This window comes from Eumetopias jubatus, unplaced genomic scaffold (assembly GCF_037043125.1).
Source record: "Eumetopias jubatus isolate StellerSeaLion01/CBP00866 unplaced genomic scaffold, mEumJub1_p1.0 scaffold_8, whole genome shotgun sequence".
In the NCBI taxonomy this organism is placed as follows: Eukaryota; Metazoa; Chordata; class Mammalia; order Carnivora; family Otariidae; genus Eumetopias; species Eumetopias jubatus.
In genome coordinates this window covers 51,043,168-51,067,709 of record NW_028274814.1, presented here as the reverse complement: position 1 = coordinate 51,067,709, position 24,542 = coordinate 51,043,168, and the positions used below count along the sequence as shown (strand labels likewise).

General features: G+C 34.3%; 1 protein-coding gene across 3 annotated transcripts in view; it reads right to left on the bottom strand.

Annotated features, from left to right (window-relative positions):
- The window catches only part of ATF7IP (activating transcription factor 7 interacting protein), a 123,781-nt gene that overhangs the window by 57,368 nt on the left and 41,871 nt on the right, over nucleotides 1–24,542 (bottom strand). For 2 of the 3 annotated variants that reach the window (XM_028119683.2, XM_028119681.2), the window contains exons 2-4: nucleotides 11,583–13,108; nucleotides 2,907–2,990; nucleotides 1,208–1,353 (exon numbers count right to left, since the gene is read on the bottom strand). In XM_028119683.2, coding sequence (XP_027975484.1) covers nucleotides 1,208–1,353; nucleotides 2,907–2,990; nucleotides 11,583–13,101 — 1,749 coding nt within the window. In that variant the 5' untranslated portion in view covers nucleotides 13,102–13,108. The remainder of the gene's footprint in view (nucleotides 1–1,207; nucleotides 1,354–2,906; nucleotides 2,991–11,582; nucleotides 13,109–24,542) is intronic. The other variant, XM_028119682.2, reaches the window with a different exon arrangement.

The following is a 24,542-nucleotide window of genomic DNA, read 5'->3' as shown; positions in this document are numbered from 1 at the left end:
AATTTCTAATCTGTTGCAAATGATATTTTTGTGAGACACTAAGAATATCACTGCACCATGAAATTTCTATAAAATACTTCTAAATGCTGGGGCGCCTGGGTGGCTCAGTCATTAAGCATCTGCCTTTGTCTCAGGTCATGATCCCAGCCAGGGTCCTGGGATAGAGCCCCGCATCGGGCTCCCTGCTCCACAGGAAGCCTGCTTTTCCCTCTCCACTCCCCCTGCCTGTATTCCCTCTCTCTGTGTCTGTCTCTGTCAAATAAATAAATAAAATCTTAAAAAAAAAAAATTTCTAAATGCCTACTTACAATTTACATTATTTATCTTATTATGGATCTATAACAAATAGAATACATGGTACATGTCCACAGTCCATACTTGAGTAACACTGTTCCAGAGGAATACATTCTGAGTACACATAGAAGTTTGAAAACTCACATACCTATCTTCATATTTATAACAGCTCTATAAAAAGGACTAAACATTATTACCTCCATATGACAAGTAAAAAAAGCTGGGAAAGAAAAATGACACTTTTTTATTGTCTAATTGTCTTTTTCTAATGTATTTATACTGTATCTTAGGGGAATAATCTAAAACCTAGATTATTTATAATTTCATTATTAAATCTATAAGACCTTAAAAAATTAATTTCACTCGCCTTTCATATTCCTCTTAAAAAGGCATCTGTCATACATGTTAACACATTTTGAAAAATATATTAAATACTACATATTTTCAATATTTCTAACTTTAGTTTAATAGATATAGGCAGATGTTTCCAAAGTCTGTATTTTAAATATTCCCCTTCCCTCGTCATCCTAAAGCCCTGTCCCTACTATTTTTAATAGTAAGCCTAAACAACATAACAAAGATTTACAATGTAGGAACTTACAATCATGAAACCAGCTTATAATAAAGATTAAAATGTTAACATATTAAAAAAAAGTTAAAATATAAGACTCTAATATTTCCATAGAATAAAGTTCAATATAAAAGAAAAAAATCTGAAAACTCTTTTAAAAAGAATCAGAAAAGTTCTAAAAATTAAATTATTAAGAATAATAAGCTCACCCACTTTCTTCAGGTTCTCTCTATGAAAAACCTAAATATGTCAGTAAAATACAGAATAATGTCAAAAACCTAGAAGAATAAAGATGGTCATGTTTTTTATTTAATATGGTTTTTAACTTATAATTTGTAATACCTTTTGTAGCTTCTGGTTAATATCTCCTTTGGCTGTAATCTTCACTTGAAATTCTGCTTCATATTCTTCTTCCATGTATCGACGACGTTTGGACTGTACATTGTCCATATCCTCTGATTTAGAACGTTTTCTTCTGGAAAATTCACCTGAGGACAAAAAGAATAATGATTAGTCAGGTTTTTATTACAGACCCTAATGCCTGTTTTCCACTCTCAGCAAAATATTATTCCTAGCTATCCAATATCATTCTCAATCAGTTATTGTTTTTGAGATTAGAAAAATGGATAGGTAGCTTTTAAACTTTGATCTTGAAATGATTTTCAAATGCTAACAAGAACTCCCTCATGGCTAAGCAATGTATAATGTGAATATAAAACATTCTTTCCTTGAAATCATATTAAGATGGAGAATCACCTAAAATATCAATATGAGATGAGAAGAAATCATCTCATGTTCATTCCCTTTGCTAAATTTTATAGTGCACATGAATCCTCTGACAAAATATAATATTCATTCTGTCACAGATATCTAACAATTGTACATAGCTTTAATTAATTCTTCCTCTAAATACATTTTTTCAGAATTTAGAAAAACGTCTTAATCTTTAGTCTTAGGAAAATAACATAAGACTAGTTATTCTTTTTTTTTTCAAAAAAGATTTATTTGGGAAAGAGAAAAAAACTCACAAGTGTGCACAGGGGAGGGGCGGAGGGAGAGTAAGAGAATCTCATGACAACTCCCCGCTGAGCTCAGAGCCCAACATAGGGCTCTACCCAAAACCCTTGGATTATGACCCTCAAGTTAGGACTGGAGCCAAAATCACAAGTCAGACACTTAACTGATTAAGCCACCCAGGCCCCCAAGGCTAGTTATTCTTAACATATCCTAATGAATTTCAACTAAAAATAATAAAATTTATGTCATTATAAAAGTAAATTTGGTAAAGACATTCAAAGATCTTCACTTAGAAAATTTGTATTTCAAATACTGGTAACATTCATGAGATCATAAGCAAATTTTATCTGGTTTCTTTTTCAATATATAAAATGCAAAAATACTAAAATCTCCACTTATTAAAGGGAAATGTCCTTCTGTGACCATAAGTATCCCCCTTGCTTTTCTCTATACCCATATATCTATGTGCCTACTTTTAAAATCCAGTTCTACTCCATGACTTCTCTTATAATCATGACTTATAGTCATACATGGAAACCAGAACAACAAGGAGAGATACAGAACCTAGGTTTCCTGACTTCTAGTCCAATGATAATCTTACAAACCTAACAACACCCAGTCCCATCAAATCCCCTTTCCCATGAAGCTTAGGAATCTACGGAGACAGACACATAATTTTCATTAACTTATATCACCCCCAACAAAATTCTTATAGCACCATGCTCTCAACATAAATCGAAAACCATTTATCTCAAGACAGACAGTACCTTATTAAATATTAAGCATAAATCTTTCTTATAAAACAATGAAAAGTATAAATAAACAAAATAAAATACTGAAGTATATGAAATAATACTTTCAAAAATCCTTAGGTTAGCTATCAACAAAATGATTTAACTGTGTTTTACATAAACTGTAAATTTTAAAATGATCTCAGGAAAGGAAATATATTTCACAGCCTTAAAAGAAGAAACAATGAATAACTATTTTTCTAAACTAGTTCCGGTTTTTTGTACATGCTTACTTTTCTCAGAAGGTCTTTCATCTTCATTTACTACTTGCTCTTCTTCCTCAGGTTTGCTATCCTTTTCATTAGTTTCTACTTCTGCTGTAACAAAGAAAAGGAAATCTTACTTCCATCAGAATTCATTGCAGTTCATTATAATTTACAATTTTGGTGTTAACAATCCAGTGAATAAACTTATAAAATCAGTCCCAAAATGTGAAATTTTAGGAATAAAAAGGGAACATAGCATGGACTGGTAGAAATGAATGACCAAATCCACTTTCAAATGTTCCTCCAAATTCATAAAAAGCTCTTAAACATGGAAAAAAATTAATAGTATAAATTTTAAAACAAAGAATCTTACTTAGTAATTTACTGTCAACAGTAGATTAATAAAACCTATTGTAAAGCATTTGGATTCCATCACATTCAATTATTAAAACTAAAATACTGGGGTGCCTGGGTGGCTCAGTCAGTTAAGCATCTGCCTTCAGCTCAGGTCATAATCCTGGGGTCCTGGGATCGAGTCCTGCATCCGGCTCCTTGCTCAGTGGGGAGCCTGCTTCTCCCTCTACCTGCCACTCCCTCTGCTTGTGCTCTCTCTCTCTCTCTGACAAATAAATAAATAAAATCTTTAAAAAAAAAACCCAAAAACCTAAAATACTGTAGTGGTTTTGAAAATTACCAAAAAAAAATTACGAAGTACTGCCAAATTTGAAACATCTAACATTTTAACCAGATTAAATCATTATGTTACTTTAATGGTTATGAGATAGTTCGTAACATAGAAATGTAAAAACTATCATAAAGATAACAAAAGTTTAACTTAATAGTTAACTGATGCCAGTGCCAACAAGAGTTAAGCACATGACATACATTACTTTATATCCTTAGCATGATCCTACACTATAAACATTATTTCTGCCATCACATACATGAGGAAAGTCCAATGTTCAAAAACGTTTAAGTAACTTTCACAAAGCATATAAAATATAACAAAGAGTGCTACCAAAAATATACTGCTAAAAATGTCTACATAATTGCATTGTTACAATAAATAAAACCCCACACGTACCAGAATAGTCAATCTATTACCTCCTCAACTAACCTAATCATTAACTGGGGGAGAAGAACAAAACACTAATATGTTTGGGTTTCAATTTTTTCCCCTTACATCACTGCAACTGGCTCCCCAGGGGTTTCAATAAAGCATGCTGTTTTCATTATATTCTACAACCAAAATTAAATACATAATCACAAGGAATAAACATGATATAAAGATTTTGATACGGCATTTCTTCTCCAAACAACAAGGTTCAATCCCAACAGCCCTGATGGTGGAAGTCAAGGCTAAAATAACTGGAAAGACCTTTTAGGTGAAAACAGGCAGATTACTAGGATCACTGATGAAACTATTAAAGTTCTTAAAAATATTTTCGGGGCGCTTGGGTGGCTCAGTTGCTAGGCGTCTGCCTTTGGCTCAGGTCATGATCCCAGGGTCCTGGGATAGAGCCCCGCATCAGGCTCCCTGCTTGGCCAGGAGCCTGCTTCTCCCTCTCCCGCTCCCCCTGCTTGTGTTCCCTCTCTAGCTGTCTCTCTCCCTGTGTCAAACAGATAAATAAAATCTTAAAAAAAAAAAAAAAATTTTTTTCTTTACACTAAGGTAAAACAGTAAAGCTGTAAAACATGACAATAGTCAAAACAAAACAGCACATAAAGATTACTAAAACTTTTTTTTTTTAAGTTAGCTCCACGCCCAATGTGGGACTTGAAACTCATGAGATCAGAAGTTTACATGCTCTACAGACTAAGCCAGCCAGGCACTCCTACTAAAATTATTTTTAAGCTTTAAAATAAAGAAGTATTAAAAATAAATAAAAATAAACAAATGAGTATCAGAAAATTAACTTTCCATTTACTATGCTCATTAGAAATATTTTAAGATCCCATCCCTCAACTTCAGTTTCAATGAAATGAAAATGTTTTGCTCCCTTGTAGATCACAAACTCATTACAAAGCATTTTTTCTACATATAGTTTTTTTTTTTAAGGATTTTATTTATTTATTTGTCAGAAAGAGACACAGCGAGAGAGGGAACACGAGCAGGGGGAGTGGAAGAGAGAGAAGCAGACTTCCCCTGAGCAGGGAGCCCGATGCAGGGCTCAATCCCAGGACCCTGGAATCATGACCTGAGCTGAAGGCAGATGCTTAACGACTGAGCCACCCAGGCACCCCTCTACATATAGCTTTATAAATCCTCCTGATTTTAACACCGAGGGTGGTGACTCCTGAGTTTCCTAGTCCCTAGAGTCTCCGGAGTCATAGAATAACTGGGTTGCTTGAGATGAAGGTTAATAGTCTTTATTTGGCAAATTATGATACCACCCAAAGAACAAAATTAGCTATGGCTCCAATTAGGGTAACTACAAGCCAGATCAACCATAATACAGCAGAGCAACTGGCCTGCCAATGTGGTTTGAGCTGTCTCTTTATGCACGTTAGCTCCCTCTCCTCTTACAGATATGTCAAACTTAGCTTGAGCTTCCTCCATTTTCTTAAAAACCTCCTACTAGCACCCAATTCCCATTTTCTAGATATACCTGGACGATATGGCTAGATTCTCAACACTTTAAAACACTTATTGGAATTTTAAAATAGACACACTGGATTAAACTTCATACGCTGAGTTTTATTCAATGGAAAGAACTTTGGAATAACAAAAATGGTATTATTAACAGATTCTACAGAAAGGAACTAGGTCCTATATTTAATTTTTTGTTTACAAAGCCTCTAAGAGAATCTGAGAGTGGACCTACTTAAACCCAGAATAGTAATCAAAGGCCCACGCACATAGACATTTTTATATATAATTTCAAGTAGTTCATGGGACACCTGAAACTCATCCAAATAATTAGGTTAAGACTGTCTTTTTTAGAATCTGTCTTCATTCATAGTTTCTGCTTTAATTCCTCTAATCTTGAGTACAGACTTATCGTAAATTAGCCCATTTTCATATACAGTTCTATGTGTGGCATTCTTTCCTTTCAACCATACTAGACAATAAGCACACTAAGAACAGATACCATATCTTGTAACTTTGGTAACCCTAAAAACTTTGGGAAAAAGCTGAGACAAAGTAGATGTTTAATATCTATCTGATGACTACTATCTTAAATAAGATTTCATAAAATAAAGGTGGAAAAAGTGTATTGTAGAGGACAATAGTGAGTTTCCCATTTTCATTATTCCAATGAAATATGGACAAAAATAAAGTGTCACCTTAGATTAGAGGTTGGCAAACATTTTTTGTTAAAACCCAAAAAATATTTTCGGTCTTGTGGGCCATATGGTCTCTGTTGCAACTACTTAACTCTGTCTTTGTAGTGGGAATCAGTGATAAACAATATGTAATATGTAAACAAATAGATGTGGCTCTATTCCAATAAAACTTTATTGACAAAAACAGAGCCTATAGGTTATAGTTTGCCCATCCCCTGTCTGAAATTAATGGCTCTATAAGAGTATTTAAAACAAAACAAAAATTCCTACAGATTAACTAAAGACAATATATCCATTAGCAAAATGAGCAAAGTAGATGAACAGGCAATTTATAGATAAGGAAATACAAATAACCAATAAACATATAAAAATTCTCAACCTCACAAGGCACATCAGGAAAATGTATCATGATTAATAAGACATTTCCAGAAAAATTCTTAAAAGTTTTATTTAATACAAACTTCCAAATATCTTCTACAGTGAATTTTTGTGCTCCCTTTTAAAGCAAACTTGGAGGAAAAGTTCTATTTTATTATTTCTAATTCTCCTCCCATTTTCTCTGAAACCCAATCTCAATCAGGCTTTCAATTCCACCACCCCATGTCAAGGTCACAAATGATCTTCAGGTTATTAAATATTTGTCTCTCATCTTACTTGAACAAAATAGCAGCATCTGATACATAAACAGAATTGGGTTGATTACTCCCTCCTTGCAAAATCCTCTTTACTTGACATCTAAGATAACAGAATCTCCTGACTTTCTACCAGAAAAGCTGCTCTTTCTTTTCTTTTTGTTTCATATACTTATTTATTGTTTTTCTTATTATTGAAGTATAGTTGACATATGAGAGTTGCTCTTTCTTTGGTCTCTCTTCATCTCCCAACCTCTAAACACTGGAATGTCAAGAGCTTAGTTCCTAAACCTCCTCTCATCTCCATTTATACTCACTGAGGTGATCTCATCTTGTCACTCAACTTCAACTAAGGTCTATATGCTATCTACTCCAAAATTTTTCTAAAAGGTCCAAACCTCTGCCCTGAAATACACATATCTAATTTGGACAGAAACAGTCATTTGAAACTGATGTTCCTCCTATACTTCCCTTTCCAAAACCGGCTTCTTTGATCTTCCTCAACTCTGAAAAGAAAAATCTGCAATTTCCAACAATGTATAGGAATAAGAGGTTCCACAAAGAAAAACCAAATACAGTAAGAAATAACTGAATATAAATGGATTGAGAAAATAAAGAACTTTAGCTGAACACAATAAACAGTGACAATAAAATATCAATAAATTTTAATTAACTAAACCACAGTAATTCTACCACTACTAATCTAAAGCAAAAATAGATAAAACCCATGAAATTCTATTCCTATGTAATTATCCTCATAAGCACTTATACTTATCACATTTATCTCAGAGAGCAAATAGGGAGAAACAAATCAACCACAAATACATTTTTCATTCGAAATAAAATTTGGAAGGAAACTCATCAGAATTTAGTGTAAAATCTGGTTTAATCTAAAACATATTTTTCTCCTCAAAAATATTAAGAAATAGCAACGTTTATAAAACAAAAAAGCAGGCGGAGAAGAGCTCTCCCTCCTATTTCTCCATTAAGAAACAAAATGAGAAGGGCCAAGAAGGATGAAAAATGGAGAATGCCATAGCCCAAAAGCTAGAGAGTCTCAAGAGGGAGGGACTATTAAAGAGAGCATCCAAGTATGAGAGAATAAAGACAAAATTTTGGATTTAAATCCCTGGTTTTTAATAATATGAGCATCAATGTCACTTCACTGAAAACAATAAAGAGGGGGAACAGGCAAGATGAAAATCAAAATCCAATTAAAGAATAAAGAAGAGGAGAAAAAATAGTGCTGGCCTATTAACAGAATTTGAAGAATGACTATGAAAGAGAGGAAAGAGATGGAACAGGAGCTAGAGAAAGAGTACATGGCCTGGAAAGTGAATGGAAGATAAACTAATGGATGTACCTCTTCTACTGCTGTTTAAACTTTTCCAGACAGAAATCTTTATTTTCCTAGCCTTCTTAATATAAACAGATTATCATTTTAATCATCTAATGAATATCAGTTATCATACAGTACTGTGCAACAATATGACAGTATCTTCAGGCCTACTCAGTATATCTGCAATACTTTCTTAGGCCTTTCTCTTACTATTGTAAAATTAAAATGGCTTTTTTATTTGCTTTCTGATATCTTTCATTATTTTTTGTTGCTGCTCAAAGCTATCATAACTGTTATATTTAAAACAAATTTGCTAAAGAAGTACCTGCAATGACAGAGGTTTATGTTTTCCTATTAGTACAGCACATAAATGTTAGTAGCTAGAGGGAAGAAGTGGTCCTCAGTACTTCAGTTTATAATTCTGTGTTTTGAAAACATTAAAAATTAGTCAAGAATACCGGGGTCCTGGGATCGAGCCCCACATCGGGCTCCCTGCTCAGCGGGAAGTCTGCTTCTCCCTCTCCTTCTGCCCCTCCATCCCTCCTCCTGCTCTCTCTCAAATAAATAATCTAAAAAAAAAATTAATCAAGAATAAAAAAATGATGAAAGTAGTATCTCAGAAGGTACACAGCAACAAAAATGACATGTACTATAGTCCCCCTTTATCTGCAGGGGCTATGTTCCCAGACTCCCAGTGTGTGCCTGAAACCATGGACAGTACTGAACCCTGTATGTTTTTTCCTATACACATATACCTATGATAAAATTTAATTTATAAATTAGGCACAGAGGATGAACAATAACTAAAAATAATTATAACAATATACTACAATAAAAGTTATATAAATATGGTCTCTCTCTCAAATTATCTTATTGTACTATACTCACAGTTCTTATGATGATGTGAAATGTTAAAATGTGTATGTGATGAGATGAAGTGAAATGAATGACATAGGCATTGTGATGCAGCATTAAGCTACTACTGACCTAGAAAGTTAATACTACTGAGAATAAGTTAGGAGGAGAATAATCTGCTTCCAGACCATGGCTGACTGTGGCTAACTAAAACTGCAAAAACTGAAACCATGGAAAGTGAAACCATTGATAAAAGAAGACAACTGAAACAGATTCCGCTCCCATGTAAAGAGAACACAGTACAGTTTTAAGACCAATGAAGAAACTATACTTTAACGTATTATACACAAAATTTCCTTGGGGGTTGAAGAAGGGAGGGCAGGAAATAAAAGTTTAGTTATCAGCTAAGAAATTAAATCTATCACTACACTTACTCTGCTAATACCATACAATCAGATCAAAGTAAAAGTAAGTAAATGGGGCGCCTGGGTGGCTCAGACTAAGTGTCTGCCTTTGGCTCAGGTCAGAATCCCAGAGTCCGATCCCAGAGTCCCAGGATCAAACCCCAGCATCGGGTTCCTTGTTTAGCGGGAAATCTCTTTCTCCCTCTCCCTCTACTCCTCCCCCCACTCATGCTCGCTCTCTCACTCTTCCTTCAAATAAATAAATAATCTTTTAAATAAATAAATAAAAGTGAGTAACCAAAAATAAACGCAAGTTTGAATTTTCAAAGTATGCAACATGGGTGGCTTAAAAGTCATCTCATGGCATTTAATAGCATTAAGTAGGAAGGATGGTCCCTAATATCAAAACCCTCACATAAAGGTAAAATGTATAAACTCATTAAATAATAATCTGAAATTTCTTATGACTACCAAAAGGTTTTTTAAGGACTTACCCCAATACTACTTTCTCTATAAATACTTAATCAATGAGTTAAGGTCACCTTTAATATGGTTACCTATTATCTTTCCAAAATGTAACTTCATTATGTCATTCTCCTCTGTTTGAAACATTCAATGGCATGGTAACCAAGGTCCTCCATGATATACTTCTCTTATATTATCAATTATTCACCCATTCTACAAATATTTACTAAGCACTAACGTAAGCCAAGCATTATTTTGGCCTGATGATGGTGGCTCAGAACAAGGATGATGAGAGTGGATAAGAGAGACTGGATTCTAAATCTACTCTGAAGGCAGAGCCAAGAGGATTTCCTGATAAACTAGTAAGATATAGGATATAAAGAAAAAAATAAGAATGGCTCCAAGATTTTGGCCTGAGCAAGTAGGATGGAGCTACAATTAAAAGGGATTATCCTCACTAAAACCCTATGTTATACAGATAGTGAACAGAAAGTACGTTCCTAAATACATCTATGTTTTCATAAAGTTACCCTTCTCTATACTCCCAGAATATCAATTTCACATTATTAGTGTGTTCACAGCCTTGTATTTAATGTCCTACAACTGTCTGCATCCTGAGGGCAAGTACTAAATTTTATCTTTAAATCCCCAGAACCAAAACAGCTTAGCCTGTCTCTCAATATAGCTTTAATAATGAATAAATCCTCTCTGAAAACCTAGTGAGAAAAAAAATCTTTGCCTCCAATATATTGTGGGAAAAAACATCCCTGTGTCTCCTAGGCCTGTCTCTTATTTCTTTTGAACAAATTAGAAACCAAATGCTGTGTTTCATACTACAAGGTCACTCCTCTCAGAGTTTTAAGGCTAAGGGAATGGTGATACAATAAGAACATAAAGATATCAATGTCACTCTGAAAAGAGTTCACAAAATTTCAAATAGAAATCATGTTTGAGTTTGACCACGAAAGCAAAATAGGATTTTTCTCATTCTTTCCTTTTTCTCCAGGAATAACAGAAGAGATGGAAAGACAGGCTTTTGAACAAACTAAGAAGTTTATATTCCTTTTATTTAAAGAGTTTGGAATTAATCTAAAAGTAACAGGGATCCAACAAAAGAGAAGAACACAATCAAAAGAGAATTAAGTTACAGAGAGATCATTCAGAAGATGGCGGGGGTGGGGGGGGGAGAGAATCAAGAAGCCCGAGGAAGCAAATGGATGAAATCTTTATCAGATAGATTATCAGTCTTCAGGGTTTCTGGATTCTAGCAACGGTGGTGTCATTCTATAACAAAGAATATTAAAGGAATCATATTTCACTGGGAAAATTAATTGTAAAATGTGATTTGTTACACTTGAAGCAAATAATTTAAACCAGTAGGCTTTTACATTCTAAGTTATTTGGTTGCTAAGTGATAGCAAGAACAATTGTTAGGACTTTGATCAATGGTCCAGCTTATCTCTCTATGTCTAGACCATAAGCCCCTTAAGGACAAAGGCCATATTTTCCAATTATTTTAACTCCCTTCTTATCAATTAACACAATGTTGCTCAAACAACGTTGCTAAATTCTGTTAAGATTCTATGAAGTTTAGAGATCATTCCAGTCACATCATTCTCAACTTCCTCAGCAACTAAAAAAAATTTAAACATTGTAACAATGCTTTATTAAGCAGTTTATTAAACCTAATCAAAATCTTTAAAACAAGTAATATGCTAACCTGGAGAGCATGTTTCATTTTGTGATACAACTTCAGATTCATCTTTTTCACCAGCAAGATCCTCTTCATCAGAGAGGACCAAAAAGGCTTCTTTTGGCAAACTCTCACTGCTTTCTTGTTTAGATGGTGAACCAAAAGAACCTTCCATCTTCTCTTCCAAATCTGGATTTGTCTCATCAATTGGAAGAAGAGAAGTTTTAGAAAAGCAAGTAAGTTCGTCTTCAGCAGGTGCAAGCTTTTCCAAAATAGGAATAATTTCATCTGTCTCCATAGAATCTGTATTTTCCAAGATAATCTCATTTTTGTCGTCTTTTATAACATTTTCACTAATGGTTTCTGCAAGGTCTGCAGAATTTTCACCTTCATTCTTTTCACTTTGGTCAATTTCCATACTGCTAGATATAGCCTCCTCTCCAAGAGCAGGTTCTGTGACAGCATCTTCCCTTGCCTTCTTTTCATTTTCAGGAGGTAGATCTGAACAAATAACTGTATCATCTGTTTCCAGGGTTTCTTCATCAGCATCGGTACTACTATTAGCTTTATTTTTCTCATCAACTGAGAAAATCTGGTCTAACTTTTCATCATCCCCATTTTTTTCAAGAAAATCATCACCTTTATTGCTACTAGGCTCTGTACTGTCAGTTTCAGGAACAGGTTCACAGACTGGTACAGAACTTGGTTCAAAGGCAGGATGAAAAGCTGATTCAGAAGTCAGTTCATCAGAAGTGGGTTCATCAGAGGCCAGATCACCGGAGGTTTGATCACCAGAGGCTGGATCACCAGAAGCCGGATCACCAGAGGCTGGATCATCAGAGGCCAGTGCTCCAGAGGACAGATCAGCAGAAGCTGAATCACCAGAGGCTGGATCACTGGAGTTTGGTTCACCAGAGACTGATTCATCAGGGACCGATTCACCAGAGACCAATTCACCAGAGAAAGGTTCACTGGAGACTGTTTCACTAGAAACTATTTCACCAGAGGCAGGATCACCAGAGGCGGGATCACCAGAGGCGGGATCACCAGAGGCGGAATCACCAGAGGTTAATACTTCAGAGGCCAGATCTTCAGGGGCTGAATCTCCAGAAGCTGGATCTCCCACAGCCAGCTCAACAGAGGCTGGCTCATCAGGAGCTGGTTCAGCAGTCAGTTTACAGACTAGTTCAGGAGCTATACTATTAGGAGATAAAGGTTCATGCTTTAAATCATCATCCTGCTTGTTTTTTATATTAACATTTAAGGTACAAGAGGTTTCTTTCCATTCTGATTTACTTTTTTCAGCATCAAAACAAAGCTCTTCAATGCCATTCACCTCTTCCTTGTCATTAATATAATCCATATTTTCCAAAGGTGAGGTTGGGTCCAAATCTCCATTTTCATGGTTGCCATTTAACAGCTTGACATCAGCTTTCAACAGTTCTTCTTTGACCTTGTACACTGCTTCAAGTTGCTGACGGTCACTCACTCTCATTGTTTTTCGAGCCTTAAAGACTTTTTTCTGAGGTTCTTCTATACTATCCATTTTGAATCTTTAAAAAGAGAAAGAGAGTGAGTTTAGTAATTGAAACAGAAGCCACCTAATCATAGATGAACTGCAAACTGATCTTATAGGTAAGCAGCCCCTTACGTAATTTTGAAATAATGACATATAGAAAGCGTAATAATCCTTGCTATGTGTTAATTTTCATATTAACTGGATTTGTGTAATATAAAATTGATGACAGGTACAAACCATAGATCAATTATCAGGAAGGTGAGGTAAAAAAAGTGACTAGCTTTTTGGGCAGGGACAGCAAGAGTAGGTCTTTAGAGCTATCGTTGGCGCTGGAACTGTCATATCCCCTCTTCTTCCACTTCCCATTGCAAACAATTAAGGCCATTCATACGAAAGAAAGAAAGAAAGAAAGAAAGAAAGAAAGAAAGAAAGAAAGAAAGAAAAAGAAAAAAAGAAAGAGAAAGAAAGAAAGAAAGAAAGAAAGAAAGAAGGAAGGAAGGAAGGAAGGAAGGAAGGAAGGAAGGAAGGAAAGAAAGAAAGAAAGAAAGAAAGAAAGAAAGAAAGAAAGAAAGAAAGAAAGGAAGGAAGGAAGGAAGGGACGGAGCTGAAGAAAGGAAGGAAAGGAAGGAAGAAGAGAAAAAAAAGGAAAAAGTGAGTAGTTTCTAGTTTTAATTCTCAGCAAGCTAATGAAGTCAGAATCTGGAGGAGACACATAAGCATATGCAGCAAAAAAGTTGACAAAGAAAAACAAAACTATGAGAGACCAAAAACAGTAGAGGAATGGAAAAGAGGTATACAGATAAGGAAAATTAAGAAACACACAAGGAAAGATTACATTTGCAACCAGGCACATCTAGATTAACAGTACTGTAACATATTTAAAAAAGATTACCATCAAAAAATTGCTAAGACAATTCACATGACAGGATACAGCTGCAAATCATGTATCTGCAAATAATTTATCTAAGAGACATGCATCTAAAAAATAAAATACTATTACAACTAAATAATAACAAAAATAACCCTATTTATAAGTGGACAAAGTAATGGGGGACCTGGGTGGCTCAGTCTGACTCTTGATTTCAGCTCAGGTCATGATCTCAGGGTTGTGGGATAGAGCCCAATGGCGGGCTCCACACTCAGCAGGGAGTCAGGGAGTCAGTGCTCAGCGGAGAGTCTGCTTGAGATTCTCTCCCTCTCCCTTTCCCTCCACTTCTCCCCACCCACCCCTGCTCAAGGGAGCACAGACTCGCTTGCTCTCTCTCTAAAATAAATAAATCTTTTTTAAAAAACGGACAAAGAATTGAATAGACATTTCTCTAAAAGATATATAAATTGTCAATAAACCAATGCCAATAAACACTAAAAATGAAAAGATGCTCAACATTACTAGTCATCAGAGAGATGTAAATCAAACTGCAATGAGATAACACTTCATACACACCAGGATGGCTATAATCAAAGAGAATAATGAGTATTGGTAAGGAGACAATCACACAATCAATGCTGGTGGGATTATAAAATGGTGCAGCTGCTCTGGAAAAGTCTGGCAGTTCTGCATCATGCTAAACATTAATCATTAATTTTCTCTTTCCTCTTTTGCAATACACATAAAGCTATAAATTTCCCTTTGAAGGTTGCTTTAGCTGCATCTCATATTTTGATGCGTTATATCTTCATTGTTGCTTTTAAAATATTTAGTAATTTCCATTATGATATATTCTTTCACATGTCAGTTATTTAAAAGTTCCTTAAAAAGGTATATATTATGACTGTGTGAAGCTCATTAAAAAAATACAAGGTTGGTTTCATACTAAAAAAAAAAAAACAAGCAATGCAGGTTATAAGTGAGTCATGAGTCATAATGGCTTTATTTCAGATTGAATCAAGGTGTCCATGTGATAAAAATATATTAGAACCCTAAGCCCCAACACCTCAAAATGTGACCTTATTTAATTAGAGTCTTTGCAGAGATAAAGATAAAATAACGTCATTAGGGTGGGCCCTAACCCATTATGATAGGTATCCTTATAAAAAGGGGGAAAATTTTTTTTAGTAAAGCAATAGAAGTCTATTAAGTGAAGATACAGAAAAAGCTCTCAAGAGTAAGAGGGGTCCCGATGGGTTGCCCAAAAAGGGAAAAATTTGGATAAAAATATGCACACAGAGAGCCATGTAAAAACTGGAGTTTGGCTGTCACAAGTCACAGCTAGCAGAGAGGTCTGAAACAGGCCCTTCCTTAGTTCCTTCATGGCCCTGGATCACCTTGATTTCAGACTTCTAGCATATAGAACTACAAGACAGTAAATTCCCTATTTAAATACATACATACATACATAAAATATAAGCAATGAATTCAAAATTCACTGCATAAACAGAATAAAGGGTGAAAATAAACATGAGATCATCTCAACAGATACATAACACTCATTTGACAAAATTCAATACTGACTCATAATTAAAACTCTCAGAAAACTAAGAAGAGAACAAATGTAATAAAAGTTATCTACAAAGAAAACTACAGATGTCATACTTAACGGTGAAGTAAGATCAGAACCAACACAAGGATGTTCCCTATTACCATTTCTGTAAACATCTAGCCAGTGCAGTAAGGCAAGCAAAAGATGCAAGGACTTTGTCCTGGAGAAAACAATGTCACCAGTCTATAATGGAATAAAACAGAAGTCTTTTACAGATGAAGATATACAGGAAGAAAATTGTTTTCACACTGGATATTTACTCATCATCACCATTACCTGTAGGAATGATGGTTGGATACACTTGCTTTAGCTGGAGAGCCGGGGGGTGGGGGGGAAGCAGCCTCTGACACCTGGGAACTTAATCTGAGGCTCACAGCTAGATTTCGTTGTTATAAATCGACTTGATACTTACAGCTAAGCCATGTTGTTCTGAACATAAAATCACCTCAACATTCAAATTAGACAAGGTCACTGTGCAACTATGAAATATCAAACCTCTCTCTCTGACTAAATGAGTGACGGCTACTTTTTAAAAAAAATAATAAATCACAGTTTTATCCTCACTGTAGTCTGTCCTCCTTACAGATAAGATTTATTGAGATAACAAAGCACAGAATTGCCCCCACTTTCTGAGAGCACCCAATCCAGAGTAAGGCTCTATTTCCTCAAACCCTCCCTCAAATAACCCAATACTAAACCCAAATCCTATGTTATGTGTCTTTCTAATATCCTCTTACTGACTGATGTGCTTCAGAGTTTACCCACGGTGAGCATTCTTCCTCACTGCAACAAGTAATAAACCCAACGTGTTCAATTAGAGGTCTGATTCTGGTGTTCCATTGTTCTTTTTGACTGAAAGACATAAAACAATGGCCTAGCCTATTTGCTAGAGGCCAATACAGCTTGAAAACCTACCACTTTGTTACAGTACTTCTAGACTGTGGTACATTCCGCATTCATTTGCTCACTTTAGGCCAATTACTTATATTTCTTATTCTTCCTAGCCTTTTAATTACGGAACCCAGTAAAACTATTCAGAAAACTTACCTTTCAATTGAACAGAAACTTCAATGCAGAATTATCATAGGCACTATTTTAAGGGTTATTCATTACAGTCTACCATTTAACCTTCAAGATTTTTCCCACCCACTATCCATTCCAAACTCATACTAACTGAAAATTTTTAAGAAGATGCAATGCAAATTTTGTAGTCACATTTTCTTGCTGACTCCAAAGACAGAAAATAATTAAATTTATAGCATAAGGAATATGATTACCTTTTAAATATTTTTAAATACTGAACTGTAATTCTTTTGGACTCTGACCTCATAATGTCCCCATTTCTCAGCTGTTATATGGAAGCTGACAGTTACTGACAGTTGCATTAATAGGAAGCATCCTCTAAAAAAAAGTATATTTTCATAATTTTCAGTAACACCTTTAAGAACATAAATCCTGCAGGACACCTGGGTGGCTCAGTCAGTTAAACATCTGTCTTTGGCTCAGGTCGATCCCAGGGTCCTGAGATCAAGTCCAGCACTGAGCTCCTTGCTCGGCTCCCTCTGCCTCCTCTTCTCTCTGCTTGTACACACGCTCTCTCTCTCTCTCTGACAAATAAATAAATAAAATCTTAAAAAAAAAAAAAGAACATAAATTCTACAGACAGAAACATGGATTCAAATTCCAGCTCTCCCATGTATTTACTATATATATAATAACACTGGGCAAGTTTCCTAACATTAGTTTCAGCTATCTTAAAAAGGGAATATCATTATCAGTACCTGCCACAGAAGTTGTAGTCATGATTAAATGAGATTCTATACATTAAGGACTTAGAACCTATAAACACTCAATAATGTTATCATAATTGTCTACGTGTATTAAGAATGTTTTTAGACATAAATTAGAGAATCTTGAGACAAATTTCTCTTTACTTCTGGTATTTTGTAGATAAGTTTGAAAATCCAACATGCAAACATCACATTTAAAGTTAAACTGCCACCACCAAATAACATTTAATAAAAATAAATATTAGCCAAGCAAGCTGGTTTTACAAATTAAATTGCCATTCAATTCGGTAATTGATAAAGTACTGTACAAAGAATTACAAAATAACTACCATCTATACCCACAAGGGAGCACACTACAGCCATTTACCACATTTTTTATGGGTTCTAAGTATAATGAAAAACAGACAAAGCATAAGGAAGTAACATGAACAACCAGTTCAAACTAGTTCAGCCATATCTGTGCAAACCAATCAGCAGGAACTTTTTAAAAATCTATTTTGCATAAGGAAAGTATATTTAAGAAAGATACACATTAGAAAAGGGTGTGTTACCTGCAAACAAGTCTCCATGCCTGTACTACCGGAACAATACATTTCTAAGGATCATTTTAAATACGTCATCTGGAACTGAGATGCCATTCACAAAACTATTCTACAAAAGAAAAACTACTTTTTTAGGTTGCAACACTAGAATCATGAAGCTTTCATATGACTGTAATTCATTTTTACAGGAAAAAAATTTATATTTTATAGTAGAAAATGTCTGCCATATCTAGAAGTAAATGTGTAAAACGTGATGAACTTTCTCTAGAAAATATTTTTTCATGAAGAAGATAGTCAAAAACTGTTTTTAGGTCCCTATTCTATATATTCAGATTTCAAGAACTCTGAGACAATACCATCCCTAATAAAATCTTTTTCTACAACATAAAAAGGGTTTTTCACCTTTACCATAGGAAATTATATTTAAATAACCAAGAAGGATACAGATACCTGCTAATAAGTTTCTATAGCTTCGAATTTTTTTCAAATTTTTGGTAAATTATTTTTAAGGAAAGCCCAATGAACCTCTTCCTTTTTTAAGTGAAAACATTATTTTCTTCTCTGCTTCATCCCCCCTCCGCCTACAACTTTTATTCTTTTTTTCTAGCAAAGAGATCATAGCTATGAAACAACAAAGGGAAGTATTACCAAAAGCTGTAATGTCTTAGCCTACAATCTGCCTGCTCAAAAAACTCAAGAATTTAAGTGGCTGTTCAAGAGCTGCTCACAAACTCAGCCAATCAGTAGCCAGCATTCTGATTCCTGCCCAGCAACAGGAGACAGACAATAAGGTCAGAGAAACATAGTTAAAACCTGGATCCGCAATACATTAGTGAGGTTCTTTGTCTAATATAAGTAATCTAGAACATAAATGCATAAAATCTAAATCCATATGATACACATTTAATATATCACATAAATAAATAAAAATTTACACCTTTTATGCTATTTCAATTTATCTTCCTTTAAATGTCCATGAATGTGTCCAAAAATATAAATCAATTTCCTAACTGGAGAATGAGTCAAACATGGACAATACATAGTAAGAATACACTTCTCTCCCCATGGGTAAGAATCCGCAAAATTCAAATGTATATTTTTTAAAAAAATCCACAATGCTTAACATTTATAAAACATTTGTAACTAAAAATTCAGCAATACCTTAAATCCAAATAAGATTATTTTCATACCCACCTATCACTATTGTTACAGATTTCTGATTCCAAAAATTAATAGTATTCTGGACCCAAAGGTTTACTACAGATAGCATCATAAAGTGTTCTGTTGTCTACTGCACCGAACTGACTTATTTGATTCATCTAATGAAATTAAAATGCCTGACTCTTGACAATCTATATTAAGTGTTGTAAGTACAATTATTACATCTTTTTCTCCCTAACTGCCTTTCACAGCAGGTTATGAGCTCTCCCCTTTTGAAGCAATAAAGCTAATGTGTGCATTACAACAGTAAATATTCATGTAAACTGAAGGGAAATTTTTCCTATACTACATCACTCTGCAGTCCTTTAAACATAAAATTATTTTTAAAAAATAGGAAATCTGTCATCTGAATATTTTTTTCTAAAATTCACTACCTATCAGATTTTCTTAGTAAACAAGTTTTAAAAATAAACCTCATTTTTTTCTCTTTCAGTTACAGATGAACCTTGTAATTTTTCGAACATACCCAAGAGGGAGCTTGCTGCAGCCATACTCTTAGTTTATATAATCTCCCCATAGGAAAAATAAATCAGCAGCTGCTTCAGTGCTTCATCCTGTGAGAGAACTGAAATTCACTGTCTGATTGGCTCAAAGCCGTAGTTGTCTGAAACCAATCAGATATCAGCATCACAAAACTTGCCCAGCAACAAGGGAAGCAGATGAGGGCAAGTACTCTACCAAGAATCCAAACAGTGTGAAAATAAAGGTGAAGGATTATACTGAAACATATTTGATGAAATGGAAACATACAATATACTCCCAGATTTATAGTTTCAGTAAGTCTACTGTACGGTTTCTCTGATGAATAAACAAGGGTTTGTACTACTGCTTTCCAAGAACAGTGAACAAAACAATAGGAAGTACCTGGGTTGTTAAGTCAAAACAACGCAGACACACACAAACACTACCCTAATTCAAAGTTATGGATACCTGATGAAGTGTACTTAAAAATGAAACTTAGCACAAACTTGCAAAATAGGAAGCAAAGCCATTTAAGTGGACTTGACATTTCTATCTTTGACACAAGCACTCCAAGTACACTCATGCTGTTAACTGGCATTAGTATAACATTATTCTGAATAATGGGATGCTGGAAATAATTTTTATTCAAATTTGAGTTTTCATTAAATGGCTTAAATAAATATTGGTCAATAGGACTAATAATAGCTTACTCTTAAATAATCACTTTATGCTCACGATTCCTAAAGAAACACAACTCTGCTACTTGATTCTTTAAGAATCCATTCTCCATTGAGAAGTGTGATTTTATTTCACACACCCAAATTTTACTTGAGAATTCTGTAACAGTCCTGAAAATAAAATCAGGAAGAATATGCAGTGTGTTGCACAATAAATATTTAAATCTGCCTTACTGTTCACTACCCATTGAGACTGGTAAACCTGATAATGAAATGCTCCATCCACTTTGATACTTATCTGCACAAATTTAGTATAAAGACTTGCTAAATTTTTATCTTAAATACTGGATACATCTCTGTTAATAATTATTTTTCTAAAACTTCAGTAAAATATAATCACTACTCTCACTACTTCTGTTTAAAATCCCAAAAAGATTTTCATCATGTTCCCATATTCTCTTGCTTTCTATAGGTTTTCTCTCCCAGTCACTTACAAAGCACAATATTTACTTTAGGATCCACAATCCCCTGTAGTTCACAATTCTTTAGTTCTACTAATGTTATCGTTCTTCTCTCAATTGCATAAAAACACCTTCAACAGCTATCCTAAAATCTTTAAAAAAATATTAATTGGTGAAATCTGTTATCTAACACTCATTAAGTATTAAGTGATCATAATATTTGACACCTTAACAAAGAATCCCTTCTACCTGTCATCAACCTACAGATACCAGCTGGAGTATCAAAATGAAGTATCTCCCAACTAAATTTTAAAAAAATAATCAACAAAGGAAACAGGGAGTTTGCTTTATCAACAATTCCTTGGACAAACAGGATCAAATCATTCTCTTGCAATTTTGGTTACATCAAAACCAAAATGGTCACTACAGTCTAACTTGTTACATTCACGGCTATTTTTGAGAAATTCTAGAGTAGTCTACATGAAAAAATGCAAGATGCCCCAAAATCCCTTTTCCAAGTGTATTTTGGGGATCATTCTGTTATATAGGCAAATTAAAACTAATTGACCTGATCCAACAACTGCAATTTTAAAATACATTTATCAAATTACACCCCCTTAGAAAATTAGCCAGTTACCTTATTCATCAGGGCCCTATCCACTAGCTTGGCCCACTTACCAAACTCTACCACCTATGCAGGTAATAGTGAAGTTACAGAAGTCCATGTATTAATTTCTTCAGGAATTTAAACCAGCTGTCCAAATGTATTTTTCACAATTGGCTTGGGTGAATTAAAACACCCAGAATGATTTATAAAAAGTTGAAAGATGTAAATCCTTCAAATGCTAGGAAACAGCTCTAACTTTTCTTAGTGACCCAACCTAAGGAGAAAGAGTGAAAGCTTACTTTCTGTTTATTAGCCAGCTTTCACTAAATAATATTGGGGCAGCAACCCACATCCTCAAAATCTTACTGGCTAATAATATTCTTCTTCTTTCTAGGTCATTGGCTGAGGAGCAGCACCCTCACCCCAAATTTAGGTCTTGTGGCAAAGGGAAAAGACCACAATGACAGAATGATACAACATACCAGGGTTTTAAAGCTATCTCTTAGACACAGTATACACCACTTTCACTCACAGTCTATTGGTTAAAGCCACATTAGACATTAAGGGGGTGGAGAAGTAAAAAGCAACCATCAGAAAACACTTCATGTCGCATGGCAAAAGGCATAAATACGTAATCTCCTTACACGAAGAAAGAAAAATGGTGAAATATCATATAATCTAACATGCTTTAAAAATACATAATTATAAAAAGCTTGGCCTACCAAGGATTTCTAAACTAACAAAACTGGGTCTACTCAATGTCTGTTCTAACATTAGCTAACAGTCAAGATAGGATAAATCACCCTAACTCTCTAGATTTCATCTCAAGTGTAAAACTGAGATCAGACGCTTGCTAAATTCCATTCTAGCTCAAAGTTTATATTATTTTACAAATGTCTAGCTATACTGATGCTCTTTTATAATTCAGTTTTCATTATAAAATACAGTGAACATGCAAAATATAATGACCATGTGTGTACCATCACCCAAATAAGAAACAAAACAACTAGAAATAAAAAACAAAGCCCTCAGTATAACACTACCAGCCAGCATGCTCCTCCTTCCCCATCCCCAACTCCTTAACACAAAATTAAGCATAATCTTGAATTTGATGTTTATTATTTTTAGGCATGCCTTATACATTTTCTACATTATAAATTCCCCTGTTTGTTAACTAAACAACCTAAAGGGAGAAAAAGACACTGACACTTATCAAGGGGCAATTACATGTCAGACACTATACCAAGTCATATTCTTTTCTCATTTATTTAAGTGACAACTTACATCAATTCATGTTTACATATGATCTGAATGAATACATCAATAACCATGCTGCTATCATGCATTTCTTTACACAGTAATTTTAGCTTGGTAAGGTCAACCAGACACCCAATTCATTACAAAGTTATTTTCATTAGCATTGATTGCCCTTCTTATACATTTCATCCTTTAAATTTCGCTACCAAGGGGTGCTCTATTTTCTCAGAATGTTAAGCAATAAATAAACAACAGATGATCCTTGAATAACATAGGTGTGAACTGTACAGGTCCATTCATATGCAAATTTTTAGAGTATAGTACTGTAAATTTATTTTCTTTTCCTTATGATTTAATTCCTTTTCTCTAGCTTTACTATAAAAATACAGTATATGATATACATAACATATAAAATACGTGGTCATTGACTGTTTATGTTATCAGAAAAGCTTCCAGTCAATAAACAGACTATTAATATTTAAGTTTTGGGGAAGTCAAAAGTTATATACAGATTTTTTACTGCATTAGGGATCAGCGCCCTATCAACCACATTGTTCAAGAGTAAACTGTATATGGTATTTGCCACAATTTTCTTCTCTATCTCTTTGAAAATGGAGAAATCATTCAATATAATTCCTAAAGACTATCCACAGAGTAATGCAATCTGAGAGCAGACTCTTAATTTTACCCAACGTGCACACTAGTTCATATATTAGCCACAACAATACTACCAGCAGGATCCTAAATATTCAATTATCTTTTAAAAGTAACTTATCCATAAGTCATCTTAGCAAATAATAGAATTCACTCAACAAACTATAAGGGAATTTCCTCAGCCTTATAAAGGGAATTTAGGAAAAGCCCACAACTAACATCATACTTAATAGTGAAAGATGGAAAGCTTTTGCCCTAAGGTCAGGAACAAAACAAAATGCTTGCTCTTACCACTTCTACTCAGCACTGACTAGAGGTTCTAGCCCTGGTAATTAGGAAAGAAAATGAAATAAAGTCATCTAACTTGAAAAGAACAAAGTAAAGCTATCTCTATGTTCAGTGACAAAATCTCGTATATGGAAAATTGTTAAGAATCCATTAAAAAATCATGAGAACTGGTAAATGAGTTTAGGAGGTTGCAAGATACAAGATCAATATATAAAATCTATTGCATTTCTATACAGATGCAATGAACAATTCAAAAGTGAAATTTAAAAAACAATTATATTTACAATAGCATCAAAAATAACAAACTTAACAAAAAGTATAAAACTTCATTCTCTGAAAAACTATAAAATATTGAGGAAATTAAAGAAGACCTAAATAAACACGAAGACAATTCATACTCCTGAATCAAAAGGCTTAATATTAAGATGCCAACACTCAAAATTTATCTACTGATTCAAGGTAATCCCTATTAAAATTCCAGCTTTCTTCTTTGCAGAAACTGACAAACTGATCCTAAAATTCATATGGAAATGCAAGGAAGGGACCCAAAATAGCCCAAATGAAAAACTCATTCTTCCTATTTTCAAAACTTACTACAAAGCTACAGTAATCTTGTCAGTGTGGTATTCCCAGCAAAAAGGACAGACACATAAATCAATGGAATAGATCTCTCAGTCAAGAAATAAATCCTCATATTTATTTGCAGTCAACTAATATTTGACAAGGGTGCCAAGACCATTCAATGAAGAAAGAATAGTATTTTCAACAAATATTGTTGGGATTACTAGATAGCCACATGCAAAAGAATGAATTCAGACACTTCCTCTCATACCATATATAAAAATTCACTTCAGATGGTTCAAAAACCTAAATTTAAGAACTAAAAGTTTTAAATCTTAAAAGAAAACACAGATATAAATCTTAGAATAGGCAATAGTTTCTTATATATGACCCAAAGAGAACAAGCAATGAAAAGAAAAAAAAAATTAACTGGACTTCCATCAAAACTTAAAACTTTTATGCTGCAAA